The 27955-nt window shown below is 44.5% G+C and overlaps 1 protein-coding gene across 4 annotated transcripts in view; it reads right to left on the bottom strand.

Annotated features, from left to right (window-relative positions):
- Positions 1-27955, bottom strand: part of sytl4 (synaptotagmin-like 4) — an 83650-nt gene that overhangs the window by 38087 nt on the left and 17608 nt on the right. Inside the window, exons 1-3 of one of the 4 annotated variants that reach the window (XM_043704569.2) lie at positions 11532-11748; positions 8732-8868; positions 8413-8592 (exon numbers count right to left, since the gene is read on the bottom strand). In XM_043704569.2, coding sequence (XP_043560504.2) covers positions 8413-8531 — 119 coding nt within the window. In that variant the 5' untranslated portion in view covers positions 8532-8592; positions 8732-8868; positions 11532-11748. Of the gene's footprint in view, positions 1-8412; positions 8593-8731; positions 8869-9042; positions 9245-11531; positions 11749-27955 lie in introns of those variants that run through there. The other 3 variants (XM_087992105.1, XM_043704567.2, XM_043704566.2) reach the window with 3 other exon arrangements.

Raw genomic sequence — 27955 nt, 5'->3', positions numbered from 1 at the left:
TTTTGCCCTCTGGATGTGGATGACTCAAGACTGCATGTACAGTCCAGCCAAAGCTGCCTTTTGATGGTTTTCGACCAACTTGAACTGCCTCAATTTGCATTCAAAAAAATCACAGAACTAAAACAGAACGGAGTGAGCTGGGTGAAGTCTCTCCAGGGACATAATTAATACAGACCACCTGTTGTAAGCAATCAGGAAGCTCAAAAGTACATGCACTTAACATGCACCTCCTGCTGACAAATTTAACAGCAATATCCTAACAGTCCATAGACTTCTAAACAGAGGGGCACAGCAAGGACACCAAAGCTCAAGACCAGGTTGGCCAAGAGGAGGCCAAATGTAACCTCCCACAGAGCTGACACATCAAAAGATGGAATTTCTCTTAAGGCTGGTGCAACCTTGCAAAGGTCAATATCAGCACAGATGCTTGAATTCACACTGATTTCTAAAAATGGACTTGGTCTAATCAGGTACAGAGTAATCAGTTCCCACAAAACAGAAACAGCTCTGTTTTGTCTCAGGTTTTCACAAAATACAAACAATATCTTCCTGAAAGGGGGGGCGGTGACAGTTCAGAACTTATTTGAAGACTTTATAGCAGTGAGTTAACTAAAGAATTTCTTGAATAGTGCTGGTCACTGTTCTGAGAGACAATTGTAAATTCATGCATTTTAATTGAAAGAGAGTTCCCAGAGACACTGAAACAGGTGTTCACTTTGACCCAACGTTTCTGGGGAAAAATGGGATTTTCTTCATTTATTTCACATCAAAAATAAATATGGAAGGAACTTCAATTTGGATACTGATTTAAACATGACTCTCCAAATGAAACTGATTTTGAATTAAAAAATAGGCTCATCCCATTCACGGTTATATGGATGAGTCATCCAGTGTTCCTTTCTGTTTATGTTTATCCAACCACATAATGCTGATAGTGTGTTTTCTGTCTCAAGTAGTATATTATATGTTGACTGAATTAATATCTGCTTGTTGCGTATAGAAATATTAGAGGCAGTGAAATTGGAATACACTGCCCTAATTCCTGGAAAAGAAAAAGTTGTCCATGCATGAAACAAGTTGCTTTTTTTTTATTCTTAATGCTACTTTTGACAACTTCTTCAATCCCATTGCTTAAGTGGACTGACATGCACATGGGAGAAATCAACAAAAAAAAAAGTCTGAAGACCTCTGATCTCAGTACAAGGAGCAGTAGCCCTGAACCATTCTTCCTGCTGTCTAGCATGATATCTACAATGCAGCCCAGTGCAATTATTTGAACTAAGAGCAATAGTAAGTCAATCAGTCCAGAGGTATGAGCCACCATTTGAGAAGATTATGACTGATCTGATTGCAACCTCAAATTCACTTTCCACTCCTTTACACTTTGACTCACTTGTTAGTCAAGAACGTTTAATTTTGCCTTAAAATATTCACAGGGGGATCCAAGATGGTGGCGATTTAAGAAGATTGCACTGCAGAGCTCCGCATCACAGCACAAGTGGGACGAACCTTCAACCCGTCCAAGCCGGACCATCATTATATCTTGGGTCTCCGGAAAGATTGTGGAGTCCCAAGAAACTTCTAAAAGTTAACTTACCTGGGATTCCTGCCATCCAGAAATGCCGAAGGGAGGAGCATCCAAGGCTGGGGGTGCAGCTCAGTCTGCAAGATCCTCAGACTCAATTGCATTCCAGGCCCTGGTGAACGAGCTTGTGAAATCTCACAAGATGCTGGGGAAACAGATTGAAGAGAAGCTGGCTCCAATCTCTCTCTCATACTGCAGAAGCATGAGCAGCAGCTGGGAGACCTGGAGAAGAGGACGGATGAGGTGGAGCACAGAGTCACAGCGGTGGAAACTGATGCCAGTTCATCAAAGGATAGGATCCAAGCCCTGGAGACGCAGGTCCGTAATTTGTGTGACCAAGTCGATGATCTTGAGAAAAGGGGCAGGAGAAAAAACATTCAGATCATTGGTCTGCCTAACGGTAAGGTGAGCAGCCTGCGGAATTTGTTGAGGACTGGCTGCTGAAACTCCTTGACTTGGAGGCTGGCATGAGAGGATTGAAGATAAGAGAGGGCTCACTGTGTCGCAGCGCAGAGATTGGATCTGGATCAACGTCCTCGTACTCACCTGGTGAAGTTCCATCATTACCGGGCTAAGGAGAGAGTCATGGAGGCTTCCAGAGTCCCGGGGAAGGATCCAAAGGTCCTAATTTACGAGGGCTCCAAGATCATGTTCTTTCAGGCCTTCTCAGCGGCAATGATCCAGATATGAAAATCTTACGAGGGTGTTAAGAGAAGACTGCGGGATCTTGGGATTCAGTACTCCCTGAGGTAGCCAGTGGTGCTTCAGTTCACCTTACATCAGAGAAGGCAAGAGACTTTTTTAAAAACATGTTTTTTTATCCATAGAATTGGTATTCTATGGTGTGTTTACTCTTTTCTGCTTGTGTTTGCGGTGAGACTCTAGCTGGGAGAAGTAAAGGTGGCTGAGATGGTTAGATGCCTATTTATGGGCAGTTTGGGATGGGTAGTTGCCCCCTCTGGGCAGGGGGTGAGTTCCCATATTCAACGCTGTTGGCGCTTTATATGTTGGTTTGTTTTTTGGTTTTCGTTGTTTTTAATTTGTAATAGTTTTGTGCATTTGTTAAATGTAGTGGTTTTAGTTTATGTGGCTTTCATATTTGGTGGATTATGTGACACTAAGGCTCAGCGATTTGTGGTTCGGGTTCCTCCTCTCTGGAATTTGAATGTTATTGCAGAAGGTTATGGCTAATGACTTGATTAAATGGTGTACCTGGAATATCAAGGGAAGTCACTCACCAATTAAGAGGAAGAAGGTACTCTTGAGTCTTAGAAAGAAGGTGGATATTGCTTTGTTACAGGAGACACATTAGATGACAAGGAGCACCTGAAATTACATCAGAATGGCTTTGACTGAGTTTATTTTTCATCATTTAATACCAGAGGTAGGGGAGTGGCTATTGTGGTGAGGAAGTATCTCCCATTTAAGTTGTTAGCATGTGTTAAAGACAAACAGGGTAGGTTTGTAATTCTTAAAGCCTTGATAAATGGGGAAGAACACGGTGTTTTAAATGTTTATTGGCCTCCAGCTTATCCCCTTAAATTTTTGGTAGATGCTTTTTCTAAACTGATAAGTCTAGAGGAGATTTTAACTGCTTCATGGATCCCACAGTAGACAGGTTGCCCAAAGGTCCCCCGATACCCTCTGTACAAACTAAACAGTTAGTGGTTCTGTGTGTGGAGTGAGAGTTGGAGGACATCTGGAGATGTCTCCATCCTACAGGCAGGGATTTTTCATTTTTCTCCAATCCACACAGATTGATTTTTTTCTGACCCGTGCGGTAACCCTGGATTTGGTGGCATCTTGTACGATTGGTAACATTACCATCTCTGATCATGCTCCAGTGTACTTTATGGTTAAGATTAAGGACATTATATGGATTTGAGGCACTGACAAATGGATCCCTTTATTGTCAAGGACAATAAGTTTGTGGAGTATTTCTCTCGGGAATTTCAGGCGTTCCTAGACATCAACTTAGGCTCAGTTGGTAGTTCATCTGTCCTCTGGGAAACTGAAATGCCTATGCTGGGGATTAGTTATTTCCTATTCCGCCAGTAGGAAGCGGTAGAAGGGTGAGCACCAACCAGTCTTGAAGCACAGTTGAAGGCAGCTGAGAAGGCTTACTTTGACACACCCTCATTGGTCAAACTACAGAGGATTATGACACTGCGGTCTGCACTAAATTCCGTGCTCACGCAGACGGCAAAGAAGGAGCTGGCTTTTGCAAAGCAAAGGTTTTACGAGCATGGTGACAAGCCAGGCAAATATTTAGCGTATCTCACCAGGAAAAGGAGTGCCCCACAATCCATTACAGCAATTAGAGAGAGGTTTGACGTTCCAGAGATTTTACTCTCAGTTATACCAATCCGAGGATTGCGAGAAGGGGCAGACCAAATGGAATTTTTTTTTTTAGGGATCTGAAGCTCCTGGGTGTGACTCCCGAACAACAGTCCTTTCTCAATGCCCCATTATCAGAGCAAGAAGTGCAGGAAGCTGTGAGGCAGCTTCAGAGTGGAAAGGTGCCCAGTCCTGACGGACTTCCCAGTGAATTCTATAAGGTATTTATAAGTATATTGTCAGGCCCGATGCTGAATATGTTTAATGACTCATACAGTCATGATTGTCTCCCACCATCTCAGAGAGAGGCCAATATTTCACTTATCCTTAAAAAAGGGAAAGACCCAGAAGACTGTGCTTCATACAGGCCCATCTTGATCTTAAATGTGGACTTTAAAATCCCCTCGAAGTCTCACGTGTTAAGGCTAGAGACTGTGTTACCCAATATTGTTAAAGAGGATCAGAGGGGTTTCATAAAGGGTCACAGATCCTCCAATAATGTTAGCAGGCTGCTTAATGTAATTCAAGCATGTCAACAACAGTCAATACAGGGATTGGTAATTTCTCTAGATGCAGAGAAGGCATTTGACCGAGTTGAGTGGCCGTACCTTTTCTATATTCTGGAGTGGTTTGGTTTGGGCAAAGTCTTCATAAGATGGGTAAAGGTTCTCTATGGTGGCCCTCTTACGGTGGTCATCACCAAAGGGGTACGATCAAGCAATTTTAATATTTTTAGGGGCAGCTGGCAGGGCTGCCCCCTTTCACCATTGCTTTTTACATTGGTGATTGAACTATTGGCAGAGGTCATTCATGGGGATCCCAGTATGTCAGCTCCAGAAGTGGGGTCCAAATTACATAAGATCTTACTGTATGCAGACGATGTCCTAATTGTTTTGACAAATCCAGCAGTTTCAGTGCCTCGCCTGATACAATGCATTTGCGTGTTTGGTGCATTTTCAGAGTATAAGATTAATTTTGCGAAATCAGAGGCTATGCCTATGGGTGGTCTTACAAAGGAGCTAGGTCTGGAAGGCAAACACCAATTCCCATTTAGGTGCTCACAGGGGGGGTTTTGTATATTTGGGCATATTCATCACTCCAGTTCTGGATCGGCTATTCAAAGCCAATTTTATACAATTATTTGATAAAATTAAACAAGATCTTCAAAGATGGGAGGCACTTCCAGTCTCGTGGTTGAGTTGGATAGTGCTCATTAAGCTGAATATTCTCCCCTGTTTGCTGTACCCTATACGATGCTCCCCCTGCTTTTCAATAAGCAAACGGCTGGTTCAGCTCCTTTATCTGGCATTCTAAGCGGCCCCTTATTAAATTAGTTAAGCTGCAACTGCCTCACAGATTGGGGGCAGTGGACCTTCTGGAATTAAAAATTACCAACTAAGTTCGCTTTTGACCTACATGAGTGATTGGGTTTGTGGGGACCCTCTTTCAATATGGCTAGATATCGAAGCCTCCCAGGCAAGGTGCCCCCTTACCAGTTTGTTGTTTTTGGACAAGATGAGGATAGTTAGGGAATATTGCCATAACCCAATAGTCATCAATACTGTTAAAGCATGGAGGGCAGTTATGCAGAGGAAAAGCAATATTGGCAAAACATCTTCGTTTACATCTTTAGTGGGTATGCCGGGTTTTCAACCGGGGATGATAGATTCAGGATTTAAACGTTGGGCAGCTAGGGGTGTGTCTTGCATGGGCGATTTATTTGAGGGAGACGTAGTGATGTCCTTCAATCAGTTAGTACGGAAGTACAAGTTATCTAATAGAGACCTCTTTCGATTTTTTCAAGTTAGGGATTTTATTGAAAAAAAACTACACTTTTGACTGATCCCTACTAAGGGTGCTAAGGGTTTTTTAGATTAGATTAGATTACTTACAGTGTGGAAACAGGCCCTTCGGCCCAATAAGTCCACACCGCCCCGCCGAAGCGCAACCCACCCATACCCCTACATTTACCCCTTACCTAACACTACGGGCAATTTAGCATGGCCAATTCACCTGACCTGCACATCTTTGGACTGTGGGAGGAAACCGGAGCACCCGGAGGAAACCCACGCAGACACGGGGAGAACATGCAAACTCCACACAGTCAGTCGCCTGAGGCGGGAATTGAACCCGGGTCTCTGGCGCTGTGAGGAAGCAGTGCTAACCACTGTGCCACTTTCTGTTAGTACTTTATATCATCAATTAGGGGGTGCCCCCTCATTTGATTTTGATCGACTGTGCAGAGTGTGGGAGAGAGAGCTAGGTGCTGAGGTTTCCTCAGAGGCATTGGAGGATATTTGGGAGAATGCAAGGAAGATATCAACTTGTAATAGGACCCATGCTTTATAGTTGAAGATTCTCCACAAGGTCAACTTGGCTCCAGACTGTTTGTCAAAATTTAAACCAGGGGTATCTTCAGCATGTCCCAAGTGCAAGGTCTGTATGCGCGCTTTTACCCATTATCTCTGGTCTTGCGATAGGCTTCAAAACATATTGGAGTGCTGTGGTGGGCGCAATGGAGAGGATTTTGGGTTTAACGGGTGGAGAAGGACCCTATCTTTCTCCTTCTGGGCCTGTCCACTGTATTCCGTGCATACACGCATAAGAAAAAAGCTTTTCAATATTCCCACATTCTGTGCAAGAAAAAATATCTTGCTAGGTTCAGTATCCGAAAACCCCCTGGGCCTGTCAGGTTGATGGAAGATTGTTATGGAGCATATTCCCCTGGATTTACTCACAAATATGGTACACCACAAATCTGAGAATTTTTATAAGACATGGCAGCCCTTTTTTGGAATAGACTTATCTGCCACACTAATAAAGGTTTTTATATAGCTGTAACGATTGTGTTGTACTAGTCCAATATCCACAGAGGAAGAACTGTAAAAGTATTAGCATTTTGTTTGGCTGGGCTGAGTTATTACTATTTATTAGTTTGTTGCTGGTTATTATTTAATTATTTAGTTAAATAGCCAGTTTGGTTTTTTCTTATTCTATACTTTTCCATATATGTTTATACATTTGTATATGAGGGTGGGTTGGGTTTTTTTAAAACTTTTTTTGTATTGTTTTGAACTGTATTATCTTGTACTTGTAATATTTTTAAAAATCTATTTTTCCAATAAACATATATTAAAAAAAATTCATGGACTCTACCTCCATCACCATCCAGAGAAAGTAAGATTTCACACAACACCAGGTTATAGTCCAATGGGATTATTTGAAAACACTAGTTTTCAGAGCTCTGCTCCTTCATCAGGTGTTAGTGAGAGAGGAAGGCCTTATAAATTCTGTGTCTAAGGAAAAGATCAAAGGGTCATGCAACACATGAACAAATTGAACACACCTAAGATAGCTGTTAAATCTTTAATCAGTGAGAATGGAGGCGCAGTTTTCAATTGATTAGTATGCAAATCCCAGAATTCCTTTCAAGTCACTGCACTGAGATAACTCAAGGTGACTTGAGTTTCTTTCTCAGGGCAGAAAGGAATTCTGAGATTTGCATATTAATCAATCAAAACCTGCACCTCCATTCTCACTGATTAAAGATTTAACAGCCATTTTAGGTGGGTTCAATTTGTTCACATGTGTTGTATGACCCTTTGAGTGTCTAAGGCCTTCCTCTCTCACTAACACCTGATGAAGGAGCAGAGCTCCGAAAGCTAGTGTTTTCAAATAATCCCATTGGACTATAACCTGGTGTGACCTCTCTTTGTCTACCCCAATGCAAAACCAGTACCTTCCCATCTGGAGGAAAGAATTTCACAGACTCACCACTCTCAGATAGAAAGCAACAATCAGTAATCTCTATATGAATGGGAATCACCATAATTCTAGTCTATACCATTGGAGGGAATATTGTCTCAGGATCTGTACTATTAATCCACATGTCATACACACAGTCCGTTCTGGTATAACGCAACAGTTGCATTCCTCTGCAACCTTGCACTTGTGGAAATCATGCTACGGAAAACCACTATAGAAAATCACACTGTGGAAAATTGCTATACCTGTTCAGTAGAAAGTTTGTGTTATCCAAAAAGCATCCACAAATTGTCAATCACATCAAAGCCAATTCATGTTGATAAAATGTGTGTTGTACCAGAATAATCTGTACAACAATGTTATAAAAGGCAATTTTTTTTCTATTAAATGTGTTTTGTCATTAAAAGGGTTGTCAAGAAAGACATGACTGAGTCAAATGGGACTAGTGTAGGTTTAGTTTTTTTTAAATTGGTGCAGACTTGATGGGCTGAATGGCTTCTTCTGTATGACTTGTACTCCATGATGCTATGGCAAAATGGAAATTATTAGTCAATTGTCATTCTTTCTTACTTACTTTCTTTTCTTATGGCTTAAAACAATGGATTAGAGGTTTCTTGAGTGCAGATTTTATGCAGAATGTCTCATGATGTGATATCCCAAATGAAAGGATTTAGAAACAATTATATTCAGAACTTTTATTCAAACATCTTTCCTCCTCTCATTACCTTATTCGCTTTTCCTCATACGAACGCAACTTTTCATCTCGGATGAGAACCGTGATTATTGCTTCTTTTTCTTTATCTGTCAGGAATGACAAGTTGATCATCTCCATTTGTTTTGGCATAATAATGGATTCACCAAAGGTTTGATGCCTGTACAAACTGCAACAATGGTTTTCTTACAAACTGTGGGCAATGAAAGGAAATATCAGACGTTCAAAACTGAAACAGAGAATTGGACCATGAAGTTAAAACATTTGATATTAACAATAAATTGTTTTTAAATTAATCAGAAATTTGTAGACAATGCTGTTTGTTTACTTACCATTAATCGTTCTTAGTGATCTCTGTGTCAAACCTTTGGCTCACACAACTGTCCAGTGATTGTTGACCAGTCTGACATTGTGTTGACATCTACCATCTTCTGGAGGCAAACTTTCAAACATTTTACCAAAATGGATCCTAGAAATGAAACAAATCCAGAACGGAAAGTGAATGTAGATCACTGTAGTGAAAACTGAGCAAAAGCAAGGCGATCCTAATCCATGTAGTTTTCAGACTATTAAATTAAAGGCAGAATCAAATATAAGCTGCAATTATACTAATAAATTCAGAGAGATGGTACCTTGTACAAACCTTAATATTTTTCTGGAAGCAGTTATAATACTATAAGTAAAGGCAGTTAAATTGTGCCTTAAAGAAATCTGGTTAACTTGTAAACCAACTTCTGGAGCCAGCAGTGATTTCTGCAAGATACCCAACACACCCAGAGACCTTTAAATAAAATGTTTTGTATTCTGAATTTTCTTAAAATTTATAATCCACAATTCAGAATGTTTTTGGAAATACCCAAAGCCATAGCGAATTGTACTGGTTGGAGCAGATGTCTTGCCTAAAAGCTGCTCTGCAAACATTGAAACCTGTATTTTGGTTAATTTGAAGAATATACTCACTGCCATTTACTTTGATACAATACTGCCACAAATCATCACATTTACCCCATCCCCTACACCTGCTCAGGTATTAAACTCAGTTCCAGTTCAGCGTTTTGATTTAAATTACTTTTGCCAGCTGTGAATGTCAAACACAAGAACAATGCACAATCAGTGCACTCAGGCTCTACCCCACCAACTGAGTTAAATACCTCAATCTCTCTTCCTGGTTACGCCCAGCCCGAGATTAGAATGTAGCAATCATTTTTAAGTAAAGACTTAAACAGATAGAGAATAGAGAAATAGAGGAAAGACATCAGTTTGCCCCACCTTTTATAAGCATCTTTGCTTATTTATTCTACATAGAACACTTCAACCAGTAGGTGCAACGAGCATAGCTAAGTACTTAGTGGGATGGGTAACTGCTACATCCTGAACAAACTCTTATCTTACAATGTTGGGAAGGGAAACTGCTTTACCAGTGCAACACAAAGACTATACCACCATTAAAAAGAGACCAATTTATAAGGATTTCCAATGATCACAACGAACTCAATTGCAGGCACCAAACAAATAAACGGTCATATAAAATGGAGTCTTTGTTTATTTATACTGAACAAAGTAATTGTTGTCAAAGTGCAAATGATTCCTCCCAACCGGTTTCTAAGTAGTGAGAGCATTGTTTTGGTGCACAGTACACAAATGGAAACTTAGTAAAAACTGACTTGCAGAGAAGTGAACTTGATAGACCCTGCAAACAGGCAGAGAGATTGTGACACCCAAATAATCAGGTCCTGTTGACTGCAACAAAAACAACAACTTTTTGCTTACTGCTGTCTTAAATTGTTTCAGCATTCAGTCAGTGCTAACAGAGCTATTGACTGGTTGGATGCCTACGAAAGCAAGAAGTATTATTAAAAACGAGCCTGCACTGCTTAAAGGGAAGGTACATTGCATCAGAAACAGGAAATGAATCTGACGTGTGAAAGGTTGAATAATGGAATATGAGCGAGCAAGAGTTTGAAAATTTTCAGAAGCTGAACTGTGTAACTCATCTCAAAACTGTGCATTCCAATATGTATACTATTTTGGACCCTAAACCACACCTGTGACATCCACTCAAAGGGCACTATTGGGCCAATTTTGTGCCAGTCAGGCCAAACTGGTAGAGTTATTTGTTTTTGCAATCTTAAATTACACTTATAAACTTCAGTACAGTGTGACTCCAGTTATGGGTAAAATACCCATTTTAGATGATTATAATTTGTAATGTTCTAAATTCATTTATTTAGTGATAGAGGCATCACTGACGAGGCTATTATTTATTAACCATCCCTAATTGTCCAAAAGGCATTTACAAATTAACTGCACTGCTGCAGGTCTGGAATCACTTGTAGGCCACACCAGGTAAGGATGGTTGTTTCCTTCCCTAAAGGACTTTACTGAACAAGATGAGTTTTTCTGATGATCAACATGGTCATTATTAGGTGAAATCCCATCTCCAGGACCTCCACATTTTGTGAAAGTTTAAACCTGTGAACATCAGATTTTGTTTTAAACCTATTTCAAATTCCACCATCTGCCATGGTGGGATATGAACCCAGATCCCCAGAACATTACTAAGGTCTCTGGTTAACAATATAACGATAATACCATTAGGCCATCACATCTTGTGTATGGATAGGTCTACAGAGCTAGAAATAGGGCTACTACATATTCAAACATGAAGGCTTCCAGATCATTTTCAATCTGCCATTTACACAAATCCCATCTGCCTTTCTAGAGTCAAATCTGCTTTATCCAAGTCCCAACACTGTTCTTGCTGAATTGCGTTTCCTCCCGAATAACAGGGAAAATGATTCAATGGGGTTACATAATCACATCTGCCTTTCCAATAGGACTTGATTGGGGACAGGAAGGGCTGACTCTGGACACAAGGGAATTTAGGTAGGGGTGGGCAGAATAAGAGGGGAGCCCAATAATAACACTAGTAATGGGTTGGACTCTTTGCCGCCAGGCAAAGGGAAAGACGGGAGGACATGGTGCTTTTATGGATAGGAAAATAGAAAGTACATCAGCTTCAGTACAAGGTTAGAAGCAAAGAAATATTTTGTATTCTAGAATTACCTCTGCAACATTTCTTAGTCTGCAATACATTATCTTGAATTAGCTTTCATTGTCACAAATACTCACTTGCACGAGTACAGTGAAAGCTTTACAAGCTGCCATTAACTGCGTCATCTTACGTACAAACGAACCTCAGCACAGAATGTTGGTACAAAGCAAAAGTATAGAGTAAGCAAGTTAAGGAGTTAAACATTACAGTCCTTCTTACTAAAATGTAGAAAAATGAAGAAACACAGTTAACGGATCAACATCACAGTCGAAAGTGGCTGGCGATGCTGGGCTTGCACCCCTCACAAGGGCTTTACCTCATCCCCACCTTCACCTCTGTGCTGCCTGCTCCCTCTCTCACCCACCACCTCCGTGCTGCCTGCTGCCCCCACCTCCCCCATCCCCCTCCGTGCTGCCTGCTCCCTCTCTCATCCCCACCGTGCTGCCTGCTCCCTCTCTCACCCACCTCGGTGTTGCCTGCTCCCTCTCTCACTCCCTCCGTGCTGCCTGCTCCCTCTCTAATTCCCTCGGTGCCGCCTGCTCCCCCTCTCACTCCCTCGGCGCTGCCTGCTCCCCCTCTCACCCCCTCCTCCCTCCGTGCTGCCTGCTCCCCCTCTCACTCCCTCGGCACTGCCTGCTTCCTCTCTCACTCACTTGGGACTGCCTGCTCCCTCTCTCACTCACTCGGTGCTGCCTGCTCCCTCTCTCACTCACTCGGTGCTGCCTGCTCCCTCTCTCACTCCCTCGGTGCTGCCTGCTCCCTCTCTCACTCCCTCGGTGCTGCCTGCTCCCTCTCTCACTCCCTCGGTGCTGCCTGCTCCCTCTCTCACTCCCTCGGTGCTGCCTGCTCCCTCTCTCACTCCCTCGGTGCTGCCTGCTCCCTCTCTCTCTCTCCCTCGGTGCTGCCTGCTCCCTCTCTCTCTCTCCCTCGGTGCTGCCTGCTCCCTCTCTCTCTCTCCCTCGGTGCTGCCTGCTCCCTCTCTCTCTCTCCCTCGGTGCTGCCTGCTCCCTCTCTCTCTCTCCCTCGGTGCTGCCTGCTCCCTCTCTCTCTCTCTCTCTCTCTCTCCCTCGGTGCTGCCTGCTCCCCCTCTCTCTCTCTCTCTCCCCCTCGGTGCTGCCTACTCCCTCTCTCACTCTCTCGGGACTGCTTGCTCCCTCTCTCACTCCCTCGGGACTGCTTGCTCCCTCTCTCACTCCCTCCGTGCTGCCTGCTCCCTCTCTAATTCCCTCGGTGCTGCCTGCTCCCCCTCTAATTCCCTCGGTGCTGCCTGCTCCCCCTCTCACCCCCTCCTCTCTCCGTGCTGCCTGCTCCCCCTCTCACTCCCTCGGCGCTGCCTGCTCCCCCTCTCACTCCCTCGGTGCTGCCTGCTCCCTCTCTCACTCCCTCGGTGCTGCCTGCTCCCTCTCTCACTCCCTCGGTGCTGCCTGCTCCCTCTCTCACTCCCTCGGTGCTGCCTGCTCCCTCTCTCACTCCCTCGGTGCTGCCTGCTCCCTCTCTCACTCCCTCGGTGCTGCCTGCTCCCTCTCTCACTCCCTCGGTGCTGCCTGCTCCCTCTCTCACTCCCTCGGTGCTGCCTGCTCCCTCTCTCACTCCCTCGGTGCTGCCTGCTCCCTCTCTCACTCCCTCGGTGCTGCCTGCTCCCTCTCTCTCTCTCCCTCGGTGCTGCCTGCTCCCTCTCTCTCTCTCCCTCGGTGCTGCCTGCTCCCTCTCTCTCTCTCTCTCTCCCTCGGTGCTGCCTGCTCCCCCTCTCACTCCCTCGGTGCTGCCTGCTCCCTCTCTCTCTCTCCCTCGGTGCTGCCTGCTCCCTCTCTCTCTCTCCCTCGGTGCTGCCTGCTCCCTCTCTCTCTCTCTCCCTCGGTGCTGCCTGCTCCCTCTCTCTCTCTCCCTCGGTGCTGCCTGCTCCCCCTCTCTCTCTCTCTCTCTCCCCCTCGGTGCTGCCTACTCCCTCTCTCACTCTCTCGGGACTGCTTGCTCCCTCTCTCACTCCCTCGGGACTGCTTGCTCCCTCTCTCACTCCCTCCGTGCTGCCTGCTCCCTCTCTAATTCCCTCGGTGCTGCCTGCTCCCCCTCTCACCCCCTCCTCTCTCCGTGCTGCCTGCTCCCCCTCTCACTCCCTCGGTGCTGCCTGCTCCCCCTCTCACTCCCTCGGCGCTGCCTGCTCCCCCTCTCACCCCCTCCTCCCTCCGTGCTGCCTGCTCCCCCTCTCACCCCCTCCGTGCTGCCTGCTCCCCCTCTCACTCCCTCGGTGCTGCCTGCTCCCTCTCTCACTCCCTCGGTGCTGCCTGCTCCCTCTCTCACTCCCTCGGTGCTGCCTGCTCCCTCTCTCACTCCCTCGGTGCTGCCTGCTCCCTCTCTCACTCCCTCGGTGCTGCCTGCTCCCTCTCTCACTCCCTCGGTGCTGCCTGCTCCCTCTCTCACTCCCTCGGTGCTGCCTGCTCCCTCTCTCACTCCCTCGGTGCTGCCTGCTCCCTCTCTCACTCCCTCGGTGCTGCCTGCTCCCTCTCTCTCTCTCCCTCGGTGCTGCCTGCTCCCTCTCTCTCTCTCCCTCGGTGCTGCCTGCTCCCTCTCTCTCTCTCTCTCTCCCTCGGTGCTGCCTGCTCCCCCTCTCACTCCCTCGGTGCTGCCTGCTCCCTCTCTCTCTCTCCCTCGGTGCTGCCTGCTCCCTCTCTCTCTCTCCCTCGGTGCTGCCTGCTCCCTCTCTCTCTCTCTCCCTCGGTGCTGCCTGCTCCCTCTCTCTCTCTCCCTCGGTGCTGCCTGCTCCCTCTCTCTCTCTCCCTCGGTGCTGCCTGCTCCCTCTCTCTCTCCCTCGGTGCTGCCTGCTCCCTCTCTCTCTCTCCCTCGGTGCTGCCTGCTCCCTCTCTCTCTCTCCCTCGGTGCTGCCTGCTCCCTCTCTTTCTCTCCCTCGGTGCTGCCTGCTCCCTCTCTCTCTCTCCCTCGGTGCTGCCTGCTCCCTCTCTCTCTCTCCCTCGGTGCTGCCTGCTCCCTCTCTCTCTCTCCCTCGGTGCTGCCTGCTCCCTCTCTCTCTCTCCCTCGGTGCTGCCTGCTCCCTCTCTCTCTCTCCCTCGGTGCTGCCTGCTCCCTCTCTCTCTCTCCCTCGGTGCTGCCTGCTCCCTCTCTCTCTCTCCCTCGGTGCTGCCTGCTCCCTCTCTCTCTCTCCCTCGGTGCTGCCTGCTCCCTCTCTCTCTCTCTCTCTCTCTCCCTCGGTGCTGCCTGCTCCCCCTCTCTCTCTCTCTCTCTCCCCCTCGGTGCTGCCTGCTCCCTCTCTCTCTCTCTCTCTCTCTCTCCCTCGGTGCTGCCTACTCCCTCTCTCTCTCTCCCCCCCCCCTCGGTGCTGCCTGCTCCCCCTCTCTCTCTCTCTCTCTCCCTCAGTGCTGCCTGCTCCCTCTCTCTCTCTCTCTCTCCCTCGGTGCTGCCTACTCCCTCTCTCTCTCTCTCTCCCCCTCGGTGCTGCCTGCTCCCTCTCTCTCTCTCTCTCTCTCCCTCAGTGCTGCCTGCTCCCTCTCTCTCTCTCTCTCCCCCTCGGTGCTGCCTGCTCCCGCTCTCTCTCTCTCTCTCTCTCCCTCGGTGCTGCCTACTCCCTCTCTCTCTCCCCCTCGGTGCTGCCTGCTCCCTCTCTCACTCTCTCGGGACTGCCTGCTCCCTCTCTCACTCTGTTGGGACTGCTGGCTCCCTCTCTCACTCCCTCGGGACTGCTTGCTCCCTCTCTCACTCCCTCCGTGCTGCCTGCTCCCTCTCTAATTCCCTCGGTGCTGCCTGCTCCCCCTCTCACTCCCTCGGCGCTGCCTGCTCCCCCTCTCACCCCCTCCTCTCTCCGTGCTGCCTGCTCCCCCTCTCACTCCCTCGGTGCTGCCTGCTTCCTCTCTCACTCCCTTGGTGCTGCCTGCTCTCTCTCTCTCTCTCTCGGTGCTGCCTGCTCTCTCTCTCTCTCTCTCTCTCCCCCTCGGTGCTGCCTGCTCCCTCTCTCATCATCATTTGGAATGACTGCCATTGATATCAGGGATCTCTCTTACCACGGACTCGCACCATGCATAATGTAAGTAGATTAGATGAAGAGAAAAAAAATAGAAGTAAAAGCAGACAGAGCAGATGAACCATGCGCCAGCAGGAGGCTGCTGCACTGAGCTATTACTCTGTTGCCATCTAAGAACAATAAAGAATATTTTCATTACATGTTGCTTGAATTCAAAATGTAAGCTCAAGAAGGATTAAAACTAAGCTGCATGAAATACATCATTAAAAATCTGAAAAAGATTATGTGGGAGAGTCAGAAATGTGGAATCTGGCAAGTCTGGTTCGGCAACACAACTAGGCAAGTTAATCATGTAAGTATCAACACCCAGGCAATATTTTACCAAGCCAGCTAAAAGACAAAAGAAGCTTATCAGATTTCTGAATTCCTTCCAATAAATGTATTTCATGTTGAATAGAGCTGAGGAAGCGAGTTACAGAGAGAATAACAGATGAGCAGATAACAAGAAGTTGTCTTAAATGGCACCTGTAACATAACATGCCAATTCACGGCAGTGTTACAGTATTTAACATCAAGAAAGTTGTTTGCACAACTGATCAATCATTTGGTCAAATAGATTGATTTTAAGGACTCCTCATCATAGATGCTCAATTAGAAAAGTATATCATCCAGATCATCAGTTAGCTCAGTTGGCTGGTTTGTAATGCAGAGTAATGATAACAGTGCAGGTTCAATTCCTGAACTGACTGAGGTTACCATGAAGGTACCATCTTCTCAATCTTGCCTGTGGTGTGGTGCCTCCAAGGTTAAAGCATCACCAATCATCTCTCTCTAATAACAATATGGGTCTATGGTGACTTTATATTTATGTTATATGATTGAGGTGTGACAGGGTGGGTCAAGGAGGGATTTGTAAACAATGCTGAAAATTTCAAAATGGGTTACTGTAAACCAATGTAGGTCATCAAACACATTGATGACTAGACGTATAGGACTTGATGACTGTTAGGGTATCTGGACATCCATGCACTCATGATGCACCTTCCTCCAGGTCACCTTCACCATCTGTACTGCATCATTCAATGCCTTGCAGACACTACTCAGTCTATGTTTCCATCATGCAGGTGAAAATAGCCTAAAATATAAAGGGAGAAGGGAGGACTAAAGGTGGCCATCCCTGATTATTACACGAACAAATCCAAATTATAAGCAGCACATCAGCACCTTTGACCCCAGATGACCAAATGTGGACCACCACGTCACTAAAGAAATTCCTCATCATCTCGGTTCTAAGCAGCCTCTCTCTTCTTTGGGACTGTGTCCCCTGGTTCTAGAGAGCACCCCCAACTAGCGGGAACATCTTTCAAGTTCTACAAAAATTTTCTACACTTCAGTTAGATCACTTTTCATTCTTCTAAGCTCTAGACAATATAAGCTCAGTCTCAATATCTTCTCGTGGGACATCACAGGCATCAGTCTGGTGAACCTCGATTGCACTGCCTCAATGGCAACGGTATCCTTCTTCAGGTAAGGAAACCAAAATTGTATGCAGAATTCCAGTGCGGTTTACCAAGGCTGTATATAACTGCAGCATGTGCCCTGAATGCCAATTGATGGAATTCCCAGAGGCCTGATCAGCCAAATCTGAAGTAGATATTATTTGTTGCCTAGCCTTCACCTCTGAAGTTTGGTTCTCAGTTTGAGCAAGTCAGGGATTTTGCATTGCTGCAGTGTGAAAGCTTTATAGTAGCTCCCATTGGCTGTACCATTGACCTGAATGGACCTTCTTGTGCAGCACGCTGGTTGAACATTGATGAAATTGCAGTTGAAGAATATTCCTGGCTAATCTGATGGTGGTTGAATTGTCAGCTATGTGAAAAATCAACGATGCCCTGCACTTGGGGGAAGGCAGCCAGTAATGTCAACCTGATTTTCCACTCATGCTGGCTATTTTCATCCAAGGCAAGTTTATATAATTGAGCTGAAAATGTGTTGCTGGAAAAGCGCAGCAGGTCAGGCAGCATCCAAGGAACAGGAGAATCGACGTTTCGGGCATAAGCCCTTCTTCAGAATGAGGAAAGTGTGTCCAGCAGGCTAAGATAAAAGGTAGGGAGGAGGGACTTGGGGGAGGGGCGTTGGAATTGCGATAGGTGGAGGGAGGTCAAGGTGAGGGTGATAGGCCGGAGTGGGGTGGGGGCGGAGAGGTAAGGAAGGCGGTGCTGAGTTCGAGGGATTTGACTGAGACAAGGTGGGGGGCGGGGAAATGAGGAAACTGGAGAAATCTGAGTTCATCCCTTGTGGTTGGAGGGTTCCCAGGCAGAAAATGAGGCGCTCTTCCTCCAACTGTCGTGTTGCCATGGTCTGGCGATGGAGGAGTCCAAGGACCTGCATGTCCTTGGTGGAGTGGGAGGGGGAGTTAAAGTGTTGGGCTACGGGGTGGTTGGGTTGGTTGGTCCGGGTGTCCCAGAGGTGTTCTCTGAAACGTTCCGCAAGTAGGCGGCCTGTCTCCCCAATATAGAGGAGGCCACATCGGGTGCAGCGGATGCAATAGATGATGTGTGTGGAGGTGCAGGTGAATTTGTGGCGGATATGGAAGTGTCCCTTGAGGCCTTGGAGGGAAGTAAGGGGTGAGGTGTGGGCGCAAGTTTTGCATTTCTTGCGGTTGCGGTTGCAGGGGAAGGTCCCTACCTTTTATCTTAGCCTGCTGGACACACTTCCCTCATTCCTGAAGAAGGGCTTATGCCCGAAACGTCGATTCTCCTGTTCCTTGGATGCTGCCTGACCTGCTGCGCTTTTCCAGCAACACATTTTCAGCTCTGATCTCCAGCATCTGCAGTCCTCACTTTCTCCTCGAAGTTTACATAATTGTCAACCCTGAAAAAATTCTATCCGTCATCTGTATCCATTATATATCTTGTGTAGTGGACTGCAAGACACTCAAATGTGTTTCGGGAAGTACCCTGAAAGGAATCAAAAGGATTAAGGCCAGTCGTGGCTTTCATAGCCGCTGATAATGCTTGTCCAACAGGTAGAAGACTTTCCTTTAGGAGGTTGAAGAATTCCATGATCACCCAACATGACAATCGCAGCCTGTGGTGAATATTGTTTTTCCGAGAAGTCAAGAGAGCACAGTCTCATCTATACAGCACTAATTAGGTAGTGTTTTCGGTGAGCTTGCCTATCTCTGTTCTGAGTTTGAGGCTCCCTCCTCAGCATGTCCTCACTGTTATGGATACTGATCTTCCTCATCTCAAGTCCAGTCAAAGCAACCATAATGTGATCCATCATGATTCTTTGTACCAACATCTTGGTGATGCCTCACTAGGGTCGTGTGCTAAAAATAAAGTCCCACTATTCCCACAGTCATCAAAAAAGGTTAACGGTTCTAAAAGGTATGCAGAATTCTCCAATTTACCCATCTTTTAGGCCCAGGTTGATAGAAAGTACAGTCCAGGTTTGGTCTTTAACAAAAATAAGTAAATAGATTCCACCTCGAGGTACACAATTATGAACTAGTAATTTATAACTCCACTAGTTAAAACTCTAACCTCTTTTTAAACTCCCCTCTGCACACATACAGACAGACACAAACAGGCGATAAATCCAAATGTTATGGACAGAAGGAAAAAGACTTGGAAGGCAGTTCAGTTGTCCTTGTTCACAGGGCTTGTGAAATGTTTCTAGTGCGGATCAGGTCACTGCTTCTCGATCTTCTCCCTCAAGATATTTTCATCTATTTACAGAAGGCACAGGGTGACTGTTCACATTTATAAAAGGTCTTTGGTTTACCAATTAAAACTCACAGCTTACAGCAACTGAGAGGGGAAGTCATCTGACTATGACACTTGAGGTGCCTTTCACAGCAGAGCAAAAACAGGTCCTTCTCCTCCACAAGGTCTAACGGTTTCTGCCAAACATTCCCAAGCTGTTCAGCTATCTGAGAGTGCTGTTGGCAGGAAGAAAGGCCCTTGTCATCAATAACTGGTCACTAGTTCACAAACCAAACAGCTACTTGTTGCCAGCCAAAATTCCATTCATACACATTCCCTGTAACCAGGCTTCCACCTGTGCTTGAAGCAGCAGCTGTGTAAATAGTGTTTACAATCAGTGTTGGGCTATTTACTTTTTAAAGAGGAGCAATACTTCAACAATCCTGGACTTCAACACTGTTCATTTCCCATTTCAGCCCACAATCAAAAATTCAGAAAAAAAAAGAAAAATACGGATCTTTATACCTCCAAATTGTACAAATAAGTCTCTAGTAACTAATAATTTCACCTCACCAACCATACTCAGAACGGACTAAGACTGTGGTTCGGAGCACTGGGTCTTTATTCATAGACTCATCAGGACTCCTGACCTTCAACCATTTCATAGAACATAGAACAGTACAGCACAGTACAGGCCCTTCGGCCCTCAATGTTGTGCTGCCTTTTATCCTACTCTAAGATCAGACTAACCCACATACTCTTCATCGCTGTCCTAAATGGCCTACCCCTTATTTTTAAGCTGTGTCCTCTGGTTCGGGACTCACCCATCAGCGGAAACATGTTTCCTGCCTCCAGAGTGTCCAATCCATTAATAATCTTATACGTCTCAATCAGATCCCCTCTCAGTCTTCTAAACTCAAGGGTATACAAGCCCAGTCACTCCAATCTTTCAACATAAGATAGTCCCGTCATTCCAGGAATTGACCTCGTGAACCTACGCTGCACTCCCTCAACAGCCAGAATGTCTTTCCTCAAATTTGGAGACCAGAACTGCACACAATATTCCAGGTGCAGTCTCACCAGGGCCCTGTACAGCTGCAGAAGAACCTCTTTGCTTCTATACTCAATCCATCTTATTATGAAGGCCAGCATGCTGTTAGCTTTCTTCACTACCTGCTGTACCTGCATGCCTGCCTTCATTGACTGGTGTACAAGAACACCCAGATCTCTCTGTACTGCCCCTTTACCTAACTTGACTCCATTTAGGTAGTAATCTGCCTTCCAGTTCTTGCCACCAAAGTGGATAACCATATACTTATCCACATTAAACTGCATCTGCCATGCATCTGTCCAGTCACCTAACCTGTCCAGGTCACCCTGTAATCTCCTAACATCCTCCTCACATTTCACCCTGCCACCCAGCTTTGTATCATCAGCAAATTTGCTAATGTTACTATTAATACCATCTTCTAGATCATTAATATATATTGTAAAAAGCTGCGGTCCCAGCACTGATCCCTGCGGTACCCCACTGGTCACCGCCTGCCATTCCGAAAGGGAGCAGTTTATCACTACTCTTCGTTTCCTGTCAGCCAACCAATTTTCAATCCAAGTCAGTACTTTGCCCCCAATACCATGCGCTCTAATTTTGCTCACTAACCTCCTATGTGGGACTTTATCAAAGGCTTTCTGAAAGTCCAGGTACACTACATCCACTGGATCTCCCTCGTCCATCTTCAGAGTTACATCCTCAAAAAATTCCAGAAGATTTGTCAAGCATGATTGTGGCTCAACACATCACTGAAATCAGACCGTCAACCCATAAGGATCGTGAGGACAATGACAACACTCAAAAATCCCCAAAATAAAGTCACATGCAGGCCTCTAGAAGGGTTCATTTCCTATGTTCTGTAGTAATGACATACTAACAACAGAGACAAGGTTGGGAACCTGTGGTCCTTAGTTCAGAAATTGCATACGGGCAATGGATGGTTGTCCACCAGACTAAATACTTCGAGTTTAATAATGAGGAGGCAGAGCATTGATGGCGAAGGAAAGAAAATGAAGCAGATCTTTCAATCTAAATGCCACTGCCTAATGTACCCATAGCTATGTGGGGTGAGATTTGGCCTGGTCACTTGCATGACAACCTCACATTTCTGAATGGATACAATCTTCAACCTGAGGGACAGCAGTGATCCTGTGTGGAAAGCGGTATTGTCAGTGGGCTAGACTTGGTTTTTATAAAATTGATGACATCATCTTCTTTGCATTCATCTCTCTCCTAGCAAGTAAAAACTGAAATATCTAGGTGAACATTTGTCAGTACGCAAACATCTTTGTTAATGTCCTGACTTTCCTTTCTTCCTTGCCTGAAGGCAGTGACTCAGAAAGAGAAATGATTCCACCTATATCAACTGCAATCAAGCAACCTCACCCAACTGGCTAATCTGTATTTTTTTAAGTCAAGCCAGTGAATGTCATCAGGCTCCTGAACTAAGGTGGAGATATGGAAGGAGGAACCTATGGCTAGGCTGAATTTGATTAAATTCAGCCATCCCAACGCTGTGCTCAATCTTAAATTCTGTACCATGCTCTGAGGTTGTAGGAGTTTTTGTTTTAGGTCTGTCTTACTACTTATATAGGTTAAAAGTCACACAGCACCAGGTTATAGTCCAACAGGTTTATTTGGAAGTACAAGCTTTTGGTGTGCTGCACCTTCATCAGGGAGCTAGTGGTGCAGCTGCACTAGCTACCTGACAAGGAGCAGCGCTCTGAAATCCTGTACTTCCAAATAAACCTGTTGGACTATAACCTGGTGCTGTGTGACTTTTAACTTTGTCCACTCCAGTCCAACACCAGCGCCTCCACATCATACTTAATTAGGGGTCATGGGTGGCGATGTATAAGGGATGTAATGGGGCAGTCGAAGAGCAGGTTTTAAGGACAAACTGAAGAGTTAAGAATTTGTTATCACAGTTCAAATGCCTTGAACTTTGCTGTGACTTTCTGGCAGTGAGTAATGTTTTATTTTGTTTTGTTCTGTGCATGTCTTTGTTGACTTTGACCAAAAGCCAAGTGCTCTTTCCTGTCCCACCGGATAAGAGCATTTTAACTAATAACTAAGAGTATGAATGCAATGAAGGATTAAATAACATCTTCCAAAAACAGCCAAATTTTTTTTTACATGTTATTGATGACTTCAGAGACTTACACCAGCATATGGCTAAAAACCTGAGCCCATGAAAGACTAATGAAGGTACTGATTTTATTTCACCCCTGGCCATGATCTGATTTCTTCAAATGGTCAGCATTTGAACAGAATGTAAAGGCTTCGTTTGCAGGAATTTTAAAACAGTATGGAAAGAAGGGGAGGAGAAAGATTAGAAAATTACTTTAATTGAGTTATTATAGCACAAAAATGAACTTTTACATTTTAAAGACAAGGAGAAACGTAAAATCGGTTTTGATTAGGAGTTGGATACAGATCAGGAATATCTTTTTTCCCTGTGCATTCAGAAATAACTCCACAGTGTCTCAATACAGCATTTTTTTTCCTCAAATCATTTTAAAACTCTTGTTTCCTCTTTGTAAGATAATTCCAGTGTTAAACAACTTTTGCCTGCATGACTGAAGAACAATTTCACTGAATCTTTCCATGCTTTATTTTCTATTATGTACCCTGTATCTAAGGAAGGATGTGTTGGCCTTGGAGGGAGTCCAGAAGAGGATCACAAGAATGAATATATGCCCACATATCCCACTTGCATAATTTAAAGTTGCTTTCCAGATCTATCTTTCCCACACTGTTTACCACAGCTCAACTGTCCTTTCTTGCCTCTCAAAACTGAAATGCTCAAGTTAGAATATTAGGTCATAAGATTTATGAGCAGAATTAGGCCATTCGGCCCATTAAATATTTCGCTATTTAATCATAGCCAATATCTGTCTCAACCCCATTCTCCTACCTTCTCCCTGTAACCTCTGATCCCCTTATCAATAAAGAATTTATCTATCTATGTCTTAAATACACTTAATAATTTGGCCTATTAGGCTTCTATGGCAATGTGTTCCACAGATTCACCACCTTCTGGCTGAAGAAATTCCTCTACAACTCAGTTCTAAAGGGTCATTTCTTCACTGTGAGGCAGTGCTCTCGAGTGCTAGTGTCTCTTAAGTGTGGAAACATCTTCTCTACATCCACTTTATCTATCTCAGTATTCTGCATGTTTCAGTGAGATACTACCTCATTCTTCTAACCTCCCACTGACTGTAGACCCAGAGTCCTCAACACTGCTCATGTGAAAGACCCTTCATCTCTGAAATCATTCTTGTCTTCTTCTTCTGGTCCCCCTCCAAGGCCAACACATCCTTCCTCAGATACGGACCCAAAACTGCTCACAACATTCTAAATGTGGTCTGACCAGAGCTTTATACAGCCTCAGCAGTACATCCCTGTCTAGCATTCATTTTGAGAGGGCTAGAATGTAAATGTTACATTTGCCTTCTAACTACCAGCCGACCCTACATATTAACATTAGGAGTCCTAGCTCAGGATTCTCTTAACTCCCTTTGTGTTTCAGATATCCAAAGCCTTTCCCCATTTAGAAAATAATCCATGCCTTTTTTCTTCCAACCAAAGTGCATAACCTCACACTTTCCCACACTGTATTCCATCTGCCACTTCTTTTCCCACATTCCGAAACTATCCAAATCCTTCTGCAGTCTCCCACTTCCTCGACACAACTTGCTGCTCCACATATCTTTGTGTCAACTGCAAACTTAGCAACAATGTCCTCAGTTCATTCATCCAGATTGTTAATATATAACATGGATAGTTGTGGTCCCAACAGTGACCCCTGCAGAACATCACTAGTCACCAGCAGCCATCCTGAAAAAGAGTTCTTTATCTCCACTCTCTGCCTTCTGCCAGTCAGTCAATCCTCTATTTCAGTACCTTGTCCCTAATACCAAGCGCTCTTGACTTATTTAGCAGCCTCCTGTGTGATACCTTTTCAAAGGTTTTCTGGAAATCCAATTAGATCATTCCTGATGAATGACTTTTGCCTGAAATGTTGATTTTCCTGCTCCTCGGATGCTGCCTGACCTGCTGAGCTTTTCCAGTACCATTCTAATCTTGATTCTGATCTCCGGCATCTGCAGTCCTCACTTTCGTCCAATTAGATCACGTCCACTGGCTCATTATTTCCTTAAAGAATTCTAACAGATTTGTCAGGCTTGGCTTTCACTTAATGAAATCATGCATTACTCAGCTCAATTTTATCATGCGCTTCCAGGTACTCCACATTCTCAACCTTAATAATAGACTCTAAATTCTTATCAATGAGCGAAATCCGGCTAACCTGCCTATCGTTTTCTGTCTTCTGCCTTCCTCCCTTCTAAAGCAGGAGTATTACACTAGCCATTTTCAAGTCCTCTGGTACCCTCCCTGACTTCAGGGATTCTTGAAAGATCACCACCAATGCCTCCACAATCTCCTCAGCTATCTCCTTCACTCTTTTTGCATTCTTCTGAATCTAGGTATCAGCCTCATGGAAAATGCTTCCATGCAGCTTCATAATTTTCCTTTTTTTTTGAGAGCAGGGCTACATTCTCCTTGTTACTGCTCTGCTTTAGCATAGTCAAGCTCCAAGAGGGGAGAGTTACACTGCAAGAACAGAACCCATTGGTTTAACCCCACCCTTTATGTTAAGATGATCACTGGGTGTCTTGTGTGCATTCACTTGTATTATCTGATGTTCTACATTTGTAATTTACTGTCTGTCAGTGAAAATGCAGGCATATTGGGCATTGATACTACATTCAGCTGAGGATCTGAATGTCAGTAAATCAGCCAGTTCACTCATATCTTTCATTCAATCATTGACCTTCACCAGCTCACCGGTTGAGTTAAGCTCTTCTAACCATGTTTGGTCCAATGCTGTAATAATGCCAGGAGTTGAGTGGCCCTGGCAGAACCTAAACTCTGCAGGTTTTTACTGATGTGCCATTTCTTAGCACTGTCTATTGTCCCTTTGATCACTTTGTTGGTCAATGAGGTTAGTTTTAAGAAACAACTCAAAAGGAGAAAGAGAAACGGAGGGATTTAGGGAGAGAATTCCAGATCTTAGGGCTGAGGCAACTGATAGCATGGACACCAGTGATGGAGCTGTTGAAATCAGGCTGCTCACAAAAACCGAATTAGAAAAATGCAGATGCCGCAGGAGGCTGTGGGGCTGGAGGGGAATATGGAGTTCAGAAGAGACAGTCATGGATGAATTTGGGAAAGAGAGTTAGAATTTTAGATTTGAGGTGTTGCTTGATTGGGAGCCAAACGTGGCTAGCAAACACAGGAATAAATGGAGAAAGTGAGGTCTGCAGATGCTGGAGATCAGAGCTGAAAATGTGTTGCTAGAAAAGCGCAGCAGGTCAGGCAGCATCCAGGGAACAGGAGAATCGACGTTTCGGGCATAAGCCCTTCATTCCTGAAGAAGGGCTTATGCCCGAAACGTCGATTCTCCTGTTCCCTGGATGCTGCCTGACCTGCTGCGCTTTTCTAGCAACACATTTTCAGCACAGGAATAAATGGGTCTTGGTGTGAATAAAGACACATGTAACTGTGTTCTGAAATGACTTTGGGTTTCAGAGATTGGAGTGTGGGAGGCCAGCCAGGATTACATTGGCACAGGCAAGCCTAGATGTCATGAAGGCAGTAATGACATTTTCTGCAGCTGATAAGCTGACATAGGGTAATGTTGGGTGATGTGACAGAGATGGTGTCTTAGCGATGTCATGGATATGTGGTTGAATGTTTATCTCAGGATCAAATTTGTTAGCAACAGACATTGCTGGGGAAAGGATAAAGCTAGGGAACAGCAGAGTTTGGAGATTTTGATGCTTTTTTAAAAATCATTGAAATTTCTTTGAATTTGAGGGGTGCAATGGCTGAACGGTATTGTCACTAGACTAGTAATCGAGAGCTGGAAGGGATGGATTGAATGTGGAGGAGTAAGTGTGTACAAACACACAATAGCATTTATGAAAAGTTGCATATTTGCCTCAAGATATGTAACTTTGCCAAAAGAAATGAAGCAGCTATTTTTTCACAACTGTGTTTTGGCTCAGATTTTGCTTTGAGCATCAGACAAATGGCTTTCACTGTTCACAATTATCCAAGGACTCTAACCAGGCTTGCCAGCTAATACCTCCAGTGGTAAGATGTCTGTTTGAATTAAGTATCTCAAAGGGGTTTCAGATAAAGAACAAGCAGGGAAGTCCTTCACCTAATCAAATTGAAGTGACCTCAATGAGATGAGCACACTGCAAAACAGAAAGTTTTTTAAAAAAAAGGGAATGTCAATCCCATTTAAGCCATTGTACAGAAAGCAGAATAAAAATCAGGGCGTACATTTGTGTTTAAAGAAAGGTTATAAAAGGGAAAACAGAAACAAAATTAACCCATTTAATTCTACTCTTAAAATCTGCAGCATCGTTTTCTTCTGAAGGAATGAAACTCCATATGCGATATTAATTTATCAGGATCACACAGGTTATTCAATATAATTATCACTTAATTTGCCCTTAAAAATGTTATTTCAACTGTACAAGGACTAACCTTTTCATTTTTCTTTAAAAAGAAAACAGTGTTTAATTACCATCACACAGTGATCTCTATGCACAGTCCATTGACGACTGCAACAGCACATCTTGTGGAAGAACAGGAGGTCACTTCTTGACTTCTGGTTTTTATCTGCTTACAAGCAGGTGCCAGAAATTGCTGTTTTACCCAGTAATGCCAGTCATTACTATGTACAGCAAAGTCTGGGACCATGTTGTTGTAAAATCAAAAGACAGTATGGTAGACTCTAGCCTAACTGACCCTTTGTCAAAGCTTTGACAAAGGGTCAGTTAGACCCGAAACATCAGCTCTTTTCTCTCCTTACAGATGCTGCCAGACCCGCTGAGATTTTCTAGCATTTTCTCTTTTGGTTTCAGGTTCCAGCATCTGCAGTAATTTGCTTTTATTTTATGTTAGACTCTAGACCTGGAACTACTTCAAAAACTGATCACCCAAAATAATGGTAAGCCTAACAACAAAAACAAGTAGTCAATCAGAAAATTCATAGGACAGTTACAGAATGAGAAATATCACTGTCATCCAAATGCTTACATTTTTCATTGAAACTCTGGAGTATAATAATCAAGTCAGATTAAAAGGCTTTGCCTCCTGCACCTACTCATTATCCTTACATTTTGTTTACTTACACCAGTGAGCTAAACAATCGCATGCAACTGCTGAAGAATTTCTGACTGATCAGTAAATTGGAGTGCGACAGCTTGAAATACAATGCTTTGTTTATAATCAGCATGTAGTAACATAACTGAATAGCATCCTGAGGGAGACAGAGTTAATGGACAATTATTCAAATCACTCCAGTTAGAACCCCTATCTTTGGATGACATTGTTATCAAACAAGCAGCAATAGTTTACAGATATCCAGCAGTGTTAAATCATGAAGACTGAAAAGTTAAGTATCAAAGCTGCTATTTTCTGTCTCCTCTGAACACAATTTATTTTGTCTAATGCAACATTCATGAGTGTTTTAAATTTTGTATGTAATTGTTTTCTGACAATGTTTCTCCATCTGTGGATTTTGAAAGCCTGTCAGTTTGAGCCACAGTGCAATGATGCACATACTGAAGAACTCTTTCCTCAGATTGGTGACTGTGGCACAATGCCTGTCCTCTTACCAAGATACATTTCACAGTAGGGGAATGTATGATACAGTTTTAGATGAGCTCAGTCAATCAAAGGGTGACC

Source organism: Chiloscyllium plagiosum, unplaced genomic scaffold (genome assembly GCF_037043375.1).
Source record: "Chiloscyllium plagiosum isolate Xiang-an unplaced genomic scaffold, Cpla_swu_hap1 HiC_scaffold_11, whole genome shotgun sequence".
Lineage (NCBI taxonomy): Eukaryota > Metazoa > Chordata > Chondrichthyes > Orectolobiformes > Hemiscylliidae > Chiloscyllium > Chiloscyllium plagiosum.
Note: the sequence above shows the minus strand (reverse complement) of the source record. Positions and strands in the feature narration are given on the sequence as shown.